This window comes from Microtus ochrogaster, chromosome 5 (genome assembly GCF_000317375.1).
Source record: "Microtus ochrogaster isolate Prairie Vole_2 chromosome 5, MicOch1.0, whole genome shotgun sequence".
Classification (NCBI taxonomy): Eukaryota; Metazoa; Chordata; class Mammalia; order Rodentia; family Cricetidae; genus Microtus; species Microtus ochrogaster.
The window spans coordinates 82,062,028-82,073,218 of record NC_022012.1 but is presented as its reverse complement, the minus strand read 5'-3'; the positions used below and the strand labels follow the sequence as shown (position 1 = coordinate 82,073,218).

Below are 11,191 nucleotides of genomic sequence, written 5' to 3'. Positions count from 1 at the left end.
TCTCCCAGGCAGACGCACGTGATGAAGCAAGCCGCCAGGTCAGACATGCTGAATCTTTTCCGGTAAGACCAGTGCTACCGTTTATTAGAGATGGGTTGATAGGGATATCAGAATTAGCCAGTAAGGGCTAGAGCTAAAGGGCCAAGCAGTGTTTAAAAGAATACAGTTTGTGTGTAATTATTTTGGGGTATAAGCTAGCCAGGCGGCCGGGGTGCTGGGGACGCAGCCCAGCTCCTAATTACAACAGTTAGGACCCAGGCAGAGGGCTGCGAGATTGGGGCATGCAGCTCTCTCAAACTAAAATTCAAGCCTACGTCCCGGGCTGCTCAGGGGCGGGGGCAAAAAAGCCCCACATTGGATGCCAAGTGTATCGGCATAAATAAAGGCAGACGGAAATTATAAGAATATTTTTAGCTTTAATTTAAGGAAAGACTCATAGAACCCGTAGTTCCAGCGAAGAACAGGAAAGCAGAAGGGGCGGGGGAGAGCACACCAGCAATATTTATTAGTAAAAAATATCCTCAGGCGACCCCGCCCTACAAGCAAGGTGATTGGCTGGGGCTACCCCCACACTCCATTCTTTTTCTTTCCTCCTCTCCTCTGACAGCTGGTCCCATTTGGTCTCCTAATGGCCGCCCTGCCTCCTTCTTTCTTCAGGGTCTATGTAGTCTAGGCTTAGTGTGGCGCCCAGGGTGACCTTGAACATCTAAGCCTGCTGCCTCTACCTCCTGAGTGCTAGTATTTCAGATGCGCACCTCTATGCCCAGTGTATGTGGTGCTAGGGATGGAGTCCGGGGCATTGTGCATGCTAGGGTAGCACTCCAGCAACTGAGCCACTCTCAAACCCCCTACCTGTGTTTTCTTTAGTTGTTTAGGAAAATACATTTTAAGTTATAAGTTGTCTGTAATAATAATACTGAGTGCCACAAAAGACGCTGAGTTCCACTACCTTACACACTCAATCCAAAGCATCTTTGTGTTGTGGGATAATCTTGTACACTGTGAAGAGGTCTCTTTGCCAAGACACCTACTGATTGGTTTAATAAAGAGCTGAATGGCCAATAGCCAGGCAGGAGAGAATAGGCGGGACTTCCAGGGAAAGAGAGAGGAACTGGAGATGAATCTAGGTTCACAAGACATGCCATGAGATGCAGAACAAGTCAGGTGTATAGAGCAGCAGAGAAGGAAAAGCCACATGGTAGAACATAGCTTAGTGGAAACAGGTTAATTTGAGTTATGAGAGTTGGTTAGGAATACGCTAAGCAAACGACCAAACATTCTTAATGAATAATGTCTTTATGTCATTATTTGTGGACTGGTGGTCCCAGAAAGGAAGGTTTGATCACATGTCTGCAATCATATGTACACTTTAATCCCAGAGGCAGAGGCAGGCGAATCTCTGAGTTTGAGGTCAGCCTGGTCTACAAAAGCTAGTTCCAGGACAGGCTCCAAAGCTACACAGAGAAACCCTGTCTCGAAAAACCAAAAAAAAAAAGCAAACAAATTATAGCACCCATCTAGATAACAGCTGGCACCGCCTATTCCCAAACTGTCTTGGTGGTGGCCGTGCAATTCTGAATGCAGTATGAACTCTTAGTCTGACGTGCTCCGTGGATGCTATGCACCACCAGCAGAAGAGCTAATATCTTAGCATACATACTACATGATTTAAAGTTGTGTGACTCAACTGTGATTATTAGATAATTAACTATTTATGATTCTTCTATATTTACTTACAATGTTAAATAATTACATAACTATTTAATCTAAAACTTTATATGGGAGTGAGGGGGAGGGAAGAAGGTGCAGGTGGGAGAAGCTGAGTTGAATTATTTTTCAGGAAAGAGATTTTGTTTGCTTTGTTTTTTAAGACAGGGTTTCTTTGCATAGCCCTGGCTGTTCTGGAACACACTCTGTAGACCAGGCTGGCCTCGAACTCACAGAGATACACCTGTTTCTGTCTACTAAGTGCTGGGATTAAAGGCATGCACCACCGCTGTCTGCCTGAAAGAGATTTATTAACACCTCAACAATCTGCGGACACAGAGGCGGTCTGAAGATCTGAGCAAGAAGCTTCAGTGTCTGTTTGTGAGGGAAAGGGAGGCTTTGCATTGTGAAGAAGCAGGCTTAGTAAACACTTTTAGTATGTGGCTTATGCTGTATGACCAGAAAAGAAAGTGAGAGATATGTGACGTCAACTACGTGACAGGGTCACTCCTTCTAAGGGTGGCAGAGTAGGGCTTGTTTGACCCATGCAGCGACAGTAGTCAGGTCCCTGGGAAGCAGGAGCCAGGGTATACTATTGCCCTGCCTGCGGGTCTCCTTGCTTAGGATCTGGTTATCTGCAGGACCCACGGATTGAAACATTCATCAGAAGGACACGAGGTAGGATGTGGGTAGTGTGGTCAGTAGCTGAGGGGTGAGTGAAAAGTGAGGCTCTGTGGACATGAGTGTGCCCAGCTCCCTCCAGACAGGATTCCGCTGGATATGAAGGGAGAGGAGAGATTCAAGACATGATTATCAGCTGGGAAGTGTTGGCGCACACCTTTAATCCCAGCACTTGGGAGGCAGAGGCAGGTGGATCTCTGTGAGTTCGAGACCAGCCTGGTCTACAAGAGTTAGTTCCAGGATAGGCTCCAAAGCTACAAGGAAACCCTGTCTCGAAAAACCAAAAATAAAATAAAATAAAATAAAAGACATGAATAATCATTCTCAGGTGATGTGGGATTCCCCTCTGTATGCTCTGATTACCATTGATAAATAAAGAAACTGCTTTGGGCCTATAGCAGAGCTATAGGGGAACAGAACTAGATGGGGAAAACTGAATGAATGCTGGGAGAAAAGAGGCGGAGCCAGAGAGAAGCCATGTAGCCCCATCGGAGCCAGAAGGAACCTTACCCGGTAAGCCACAGCCACATGGTGATACACAGATTAATAGAAATGGGTTAAATTAATATATGAGTTAGTCAATAAGAAGCTAGAACTAATGGGCCAAGCAGTGATTTAATTAATACAGCTTCTGTGTGATTATTTCGGGGCTAAGCGGCTGGGAAGGGACAAGTGGCCTTCCCCCAACACCCACGTTTTTTTTTTTTTTTTTTTTTGGTTTTTTTGAGACAGGGTTTCTCTGTAGCTTTGGAGCCTGTCCTGGAACTAGCTCTGAAAACCAGGCTGGTCTCGAACTCACAGAGATCTGCCTGCCTCTGCCTCCCGAGTGCTGGGATTAAAGGCCTGCGCCACCACTGCCCAGCAACACTCAGGTTTTTACAAAGCTTTTAAAGGTGTGAACCTTGCAGGAGAAAGGTCACTTTGAAAGAAAGTAGCTATGGAAAATATGAGACTAAAGATGAATGAGACACTGGGGATCTTAAATAGGAAAAAAATGCATAAGGGTCCTCAACTCTACAGTTAACTGTGAATGCCGCTTTTACTTAAAAATGGTCAATCATGGGGGCTGGAGAGATGGCTCCTTAGTTAAGAGCACTGCTTGCTCTTCCAAAGGTCCCGAGTTCAATTCCCAGCAACCACATAGTGGCTTACAACCATCTGTAATGAGATCTGGTGCCCTCTTCTGGTGTGCAGGCATACATGCAGATGGAACACTGTATACATAATAAATAAATAAATAAATCTTAAAAATTAAAAGATCAATCATTAACCAGAAGAATATCAGAATCCCCTTCTCTAGAGCCTACTGAAGCTCTTTTTGGGTTTGAGATATGTACAGATACGAACCACAGAAATGAATGCTTCCTAGGGCTGAATGTTCTCCTGATAACCTAGTATTGGAAAAGTCAGTGGTTCTGGATTTGAAAGGCTGGGATTCAACTGCAGGTTTTGATACTTAGCAACACTGTGTGACTCCTTTCTTTCTCTGGATTTCAGCTTCATCAGTACCATGAGGAATGAATGATCAAATAAATCTAAAAGGTGAGTGGGGACGTAGCTCCATGGCACAATGCTTAGACAGTGTGTGCAGGCTCTAGGTTAGTCTCCAACACTGCACATGAATGAATGGATGGCTCTACATGGCACTTGCACCGCTAATTTTTCCATAGGTTAAATCAATTGCAGAAAATGTGGACAGAGCAAGAATTGTAACTCACCAACTGCAAAGGAAGTCCACGGTGAGATGGCTAGAACAAGGAGGGCAGCTGAGAAGGTCGCCTTCATGGTGAGGGAAGGAAGACCTGTGGGAGGAAGCACAGTCACTGGGTGACAGCAGCAAGGAAGGCAGGTCTGGCTTTGCTCTCCAGCTTGCAGTGGTTTCAGCAGTGGAAGACACCCCTGCCTGAAGCAACCCCAGGAGTAAAGACAGCGCCAGGGAATGTTATCAGCTCTATCCTGGAGGAGAGTGGCTTCTCCATGTCCCTGGTCCCCGAGTGTAGAGAACAGCAGCTGTTTGCTGTCTCCCCCGTTCTCCGAGGGAGAGAGGCCTTCTGCATCCTAACAAGCAGCTGCAGAATCACCCTTGCTGCAACAGGAACTGCAGCGACATGACTCATAAGTCATTCTACTCGGTAGCGTTAGAGTCACAGAACCAGGACGTCCAGTGTCGTACAGATGACATCAGCCCGTGTATCAGAGAAGCAGACCACCCTGGATGCCCCCCTCACCAACTGCTTGCCAAGAACCCTGCATAAGACCAAACCACAGAAGCTAAAAAGCAAGGATAGTACTTTTAGAGACTTTCCCTTAGCTATGGACTTCGATGGATTAGACCTTTGTTTTAGTTTTGTCAGGTCGTACTCTCTACATGCTGAGTTTTACAGCCTAAACAGTACTTCCATCATGGAGTCAGTTGTGCTAAGATCTCAGGGTCTCCTAAGTCTGGGGCCCTGTTACAGTGGTTTAAATAAGAATGGCCCCAAAGGCTCATATATCTGAATGTTTAGTCATCAGGGATTAGCAATACTTGATTAAGAAGTGTGGCCTTGTTGGAGTAGTTGTTTTTGTTTTTGTTTTGAGGACATGTGTCACTGGGGGTGGGCTTTGAGGGTTCAAAAGCCCAAATCAGGCCCGATGTTGTTCTCTTCCTGCTGCCTGAGGAGCCCACTGTAGAATTCTCAGCTCTGTCTTCAGTACCATGTGTTGTGGGATGTTTGTTTACACTGTGTGAGGCGTGTTGTTGCAATTGGTTTAATAAAAAGCCAAAGGGCCAATAACTAGGTAGAAGAGGTTAGGTGGGACTTCTGGGCAGAGAGAGGACCTCATAGGGTTAGAGTCTAGGGACACACCAGCAAGATGCCGAGCAAGTCAGATGCACAGAATGGAAAAGAGGTAAAAGCCACCTGGCAGAACGCAGATGAATAGAAGCAGGTTAATTTAAGTCATAAGAGCTAGTTGGAACAACATAAGCTAAAGGCCAAGCTTTCATAATTAGTAATAAGTCTCTGTGTCATCATTTGGGGCTGGCAGCAGACAAGAGAGCCCTACTACAACCATGTCTACCTGTTACCCCACGTTCCCTGCCGTGATGAAAATAGCCTAAATCTCTGAACTCATAAGCAAGCCTGCAGGGAACCATGGAGTTGGGTTGGCCTAGCTGTCCTGAGAGGCATGGGTCACAGGTTTTTCAGGTTAGAGACCGTGGTTCCTGGGGCAGACTGTGCCTTCCAGGTCCCGAGAGACCAATGTGCTCCCTCAGGCAGTGAAGCGGTCAGGCCACTTTGTGTTTCTCTGTGTGTTCCCTTGGAAATCAAGGGAGCATGGAAACGTGATGGGTATTAAACATTAATCTTGTGTACTCTGTGTGACTTGCAAACTTCATAGTATTCTGGCAACTATAACAGTATTGATCCTGGCAATCACCATTATATTCTGTTTCTGATAAAGGTACACGAAGTCTGATTGCTCTCAATAAAATTGTCACAGCCTCAGTTGTGCTGTGGCCCCCCCAGCCTGGTCTGATTTCATTTCTTGTGGCCATGTCAGGTGACCTTGGCCCCGTAAGTAAGTGTGGGAGCTTACACAAGTTCCAGTTAAATGCTTTGTCTTATAAGAACTGCCTGATCATAGCATTTCTTCACATCTATAGGACAGTAGTCATGACAGTGTTCTTAGGAATATTTCCGCAAGATGGCATAACTATAGTTCAGTAGCCCCGTACGATAAATGTCTATAGAACCTCTTTTTAGCCTGGTTTTGTCAGTCTTTCTGGTCACTCACCCTTTTTCATATACCCCAAATCACATCCAAACCATTATTGCAGCTTTTTGTTTATTTGTTGCTTTGAGACAGGGTCTCACTTTGTAGCCGAGGCTAACCTTGAACTCATTTGTAGTTCAGGCTGACAATCCCCCTGCCTCAGTATGGGATTACAGGTCTGCGTCCAATTTCCGTGTCTTCTTTTGTCAGCTTTTCCAGTGCCTCCCCAGCAACCTATCTAAGCAGATTCCTTAAGCCCACCTCGTTGTGAGCACAGGCTTATATTTTTATGTTTCTGTGGTTTTAGACACACTTCCTGTAGTGCTTCTGTAAGAGCAACAAAACTCCAAGAAGTTTTCTGTTTTTCCATTCTCAGCATTGTTTTCAGAGGACAGAATAGGTGTCTGGGGGAGTAGCCCACTAGTTTCTCTTTTGGTGTCAGATTGGCTAAAAGGAATGGCGGAGTGGTGTTAGGCAAGAGAAATTGTAAAGGATATTGAAGACCGTTAGTGTTCAGACTGTCGTCTGTCGTCTGATGGTAGCCAGAAGTAGAGCAACTTTTGTTGCATTGAGAGGCACAAGACACCTCCTTCCACTCAAACAGATGATCGTATGCCACTCACTAAACACACATACCTTGCTGGGAACCTATGAACGATGAAGTTCTAACGCAAGATGGAGTTTTTAACCTGTGAACAATGAAGTTCTAATGGAGCCTGCGGTTTTTCCCGATCAGTGGCTTCCTTAGGAACAGTGTGCCACGGACACTGCATAGCAAGGTGACAGTCACTGCAGCACATCTGCAGGAACTGCCTTCCAAAACAGCGACAAAAACTGGGTCCCCATCTCTCAGGCCCCGCAGAAGGGAGAAAGGGGGCCGAAATCACATCGGCAGTGAGAATTCCCAGGCTGGACTAGAAACAGTAACGTCAACGCCGTGACATACGGAGTAAGGGTAGTGTGATTTCAGCAGACTTCATGGGAGCTAAGGTAAATTTTTATGGGGCCCATTTCCGAGGAAAATTCCTAGTGTTTGCTCTGAAGCCCCATTTGGAGCAGTGAAGAGGAGACCAAAACCTGTTTTCCATCCCTGTTTACTGTAAAGTGAGCAGGTCATGCCAGCCTGGAGGGAAAGAACTGTGGGACAATTGCCTTACAGCAAAGGCCCAGCTATGTGCAGCATGATGACAAGGCTCAGACACAGCTCCGAAACATGGGAAGAGACTTCCAGACACACCGCCTATGGCTAAATAAGGAATGTGCCGCTGTGCCCAAGGATGACCTTTTACACATTATCAAATACAACTATATATAATATCTATATTATATATATCACTGTTTAACAACAAAAGAAAGAAACTGGATTTTTAAACCCAAAATTAATAAGATACCAGAGATGGCTAATAATATTTGTGAAATGAAGAAATAAGTGCCAAGAGGTTTTCAATGAACTGTTCTAAAGTTACAGTTGCCTCTGGGGTGTGACCTGTAAGTCAACAGATGGTAAGAAAAGAAAGGGACAGAATCCCAGACACTCACTGCCACACTTAAACGTTGATCAGGCATTGCTCTGGTGTTCATAGTTAGTGACCAATGAAATTCCCCAAATGAAACCCAGAGAGCTGGTAGCAAACACTCACTCACACTATAGAGACGGCCAGAGCACACGCTACTCTCGGTATCCAGTACATTTTGCTACTCTCTTCATCCTGCACACTTCCCAGACAAATGGTCTAGTTGGGTAATTTTAGCTCAGGATTTCCCTGAATAAAAGTGAATAATAAAACAACTCTTTCATTCTAAAAAAGTTGCCAATTGGTAGTTCACGTTACCTGCTGTGGCTCCCGTGGTTGCTCTGAGAAACTGGCTGACTGGCTTTTAGGTGATGAGGAAATAGCAAGACTGGCAGGAGGTAGGTGTTGCCGCAGAGGACAGTTCCTGGCAGTGAAGACAGTGAGCTGTGAAGTTCAAAAGTATAAAGAAGTACAAGCCAGGGGTGTAGTGGTGCGTGCCTTGGTCTCAGCACTTGGGAGGCAGAGGTAGGCAGATCTCTGTGTGTTCAAGGCTAGCCTGGTCTATACCATGAGTTCTAAGACAGACAAGATTACATATTACATATTGAGACTTCATCTTTATAAAAAAAAAAAAGGAAATACAGTTCAAATGACAAATTCCATGCTTCCTAAATCCTGAGTTCACATTTCAGCTTCTTGGCGGTGGAGCGTATTGTTGTCCACTGCCACTTTGAAACGAAACTCCTCTTGCCAAGTTTGCTATCATCTTAGGAATAGGCCATACTTATTTTTTTTTTGTTTGTTTGTTTTTGAGACAGGGTCTCCTGTGACTGACCCAGAATACTGAAGATAACCTTGAACTCCTGATCTTCCTGCTTGTACCTTTTAAGTACTAAGATTATAGCTGTACACTACCATGCCACACCGATTGATTGATTGATTGATTTTGAGTTCATTTTAAGCCAGGTAATGGTGGCGCACGCCTTTAAACCCATCATTTGAGAGGCAGAGGCAGGCGAATCTCTGTGAGTAGAGGCCAGCCTGGTCTCCAGAGCAAAATCTAGGACAACCAAGGCTACACAAGGAAACCCTGTATGGAAAACCAGAAACAAAACAAAAAGATAATTTTATCCTTATGTGTGCATCTGCCAGATATTGTGGATTTCTGTGGCGGCCAGAAGAAGGCATGGGATCCGATGGAGCCGGAGGTACAGGTAGTTGTGAGGAAGGAACTGGGTGCTAGGAACTGAACTTATGTCCTCTGGAAGAGCAGAAAGCACCCCTAACTGGCCCTGGTTTTAGTTTTCTGAGACAAGGTCTCTCTCTGTAACCCAAGTCTCACTGTGTAGGTAAAATTCTATCCTCCTGCTTCTGCCTCTCCATAATTGGGATTACAGGTATGAGTTACCATATCTTGCTCACGAATTACATTCAGGATAGCTTCAGATAATTATACATCATATTAATTACCATCTACACATATGTAGTTAGTTATTTGATACAGAGTCAAAGCATATTCACACGGTGATATCTTGTTTGTACAAATAAAGTTTGTCTGAAGATCAGCGGGCAGGGCCAGCCACTAGCTAACCATAGAGGTCTGGAGGTCTGTACAGACAGACAGGAAGTGATATGACTGGATGTAGAGAGGAAGTGATAAGGTGGAAGGAAACAGGAACTCAGTCTCTTTGTCTGGGAAGTTGAGCAGGTAAGGAGGCAGTGGTTTGGCTCCTTTGTCTTTCTGATCTCTCAGCATTTCCGCTTATATCTGACTCCTGTCTTTTATTATTAAGACTTATTAGAATTCGCGCTACATATTCATCTTTTGTGGGGGAGATTTGGAGGGAGGGTCTGATGCAGCCCCACCTGGCCTGGAGCTTGTATGTTTTCCTTATTGAAGCATTATCAACAACATTTCTAAAGTTGCCTAATAGAATCTTTGTGTATACACATGTGTGTATGTGTGTGGATGCATGTGTGTGGGTAGGCACACGCATGGGCAAGTGTACAAATGGATATCTCAGTGTTATTCCTCAGATACTATCCATCTTGTTTTGAAGATTTATGGTTTTTTATTTTACATATATGAGTGTTTTGCCTGTATGTATATATTCACTTAAAGGCAACAGTATACGTGGATGCAAAAACAGGGCGCTGGATTTCCTGGAGCTGAGTTACAACCTGATGTGAGCTGCCATGTGGGTGCTGGGTACCAACCCTGGTCCTCTGCAAGAGTAGCAAGTATTCTTAATCACTGAGCAGTCCCTTCACCCTCCCTGCCCCACCCACCTCCATCTTGTACTTGGAGACAATGTCTTCACTAGCCTGGAGCTTGCCAGGTAAATGGCTGGCTGGGCAGACAGATCCCGGAATCTGCTTTCCCTAGTGTAGGATTTGGGAGCTGGAAAGAGGGGGCTCAGCTTTGAAGAGCACTCATTGCTCTTGTAGAGGACCTGGATTTAGTTCCCAGCACACCTATGGTGGCTCACAACCCTTCATAACTCCAGTTCTAGGGCATCCTATGCTCTCCTCTGGCCTCTGCGAGCACCTGGGACACATGTGGTACATACACATACATGTGAACAAATCTCATAAGATAAAAATAGGCTGGCGGTGGTGGTGCGTGCCTTTAATCCCAGCACTTGGGAGGTAGAAGCAGGAGGATCTCTGTGAGTTCGAGGCCAACCTGGTCTACAGAGTGAGTTCCAGGACAGTCAGGGCAACACAGTGCAACCCTGTCTTGAAAAACAAACAAACAAATCATCATCTTTTTTTTTTTTTTTAAGTGAGCCCTGGGCTGTCATGATGGCTCAGAGGGTGAAGGTATTTGTAAGCCTGGTGACTTGAGTTCAATGTCCAAAATCCACAAAAAGGCAGAAAGAGAGAACCGAATCCTCAAAGTTGTCATTTGGCCTCCCACCCCCCAAAACACATACAATCTAGACACACACACACACACACACACACACACACACACACAAAACCTAAGTCCAGCAAGATGGATTACTGGATAAAGACACTTGCCACCAAGCGTGATAATCCAAGTTCAGTACCTAGGATAAGTATCTACCATGGTGGAAGAAGAGAACTGAGTCCCAAAGATTGTTCCCTGACCTCCTCAAGTGCACTATGGCACACACATCCAAACCCCTCTTCCAAAATAAATAAATGTAATAATGAAAAAATTTCAAGTTAAATCATTGCATGTTCTCATCAATTTCCATTTTATCTGTGTGCTTAATAGGTCAGTGGTGGCCAAGGAGGAAGCACAGTGCATCCCCGGGGGCTCCAGTTACAGGAAACTTATCCAGTGCTACCTGATCAGTTTTCATGGGCATGAGATAACAAGGAACTTGCTTAGCTTATTACAGTGCAAATAAACCTGTAAGAAAGGCGGCATAAAGAGAGTTGGTGGAAATCTTTGTTCTGAAATGGGCATGGCATCATAAATTACAGCAAAGATTTTTAAAAATAAAATTTTATGTGATGCAATAGTATTGCTCAAATTTAATGTTTTTTTTTTTTTTTTT

General features: G+C 44.8%; 1 protein-coding gene across 1 annotated transcript in view; it reads right to left on the bottom strand.

The window, feature by feature from the left end:
- The window catches only part of Spink8 (serine peptidase inhibitor, Kazal type 8 (putative)), a 21,682-nt gene extending 13,686 nt beyond the window's left edge, over positions 1 to 7,996 (bottom strand). The window contains exons 1-2 of the mRNA XM_026779427.1: positions 7,980 to 7,996; positions 4,107 to 4,190 (exon numbers count right to left, since the gene is read on the bottom strand). Coding sequence (XP_026635228.1) covers positions 4,107 to 4,173 — 67 coding nt within the window. The 5' untranslated portion in view covers positions 4,174 to 4,190; positions 7,980 to 7,996. The remainder of the gene's footprint in view (positions 1 to 4,106; positions 4,191 to 7,979) is intronic.
- Between the last annotated feature and the right edge of the window lie 3,195 nt (positions 7,997 to 11,191).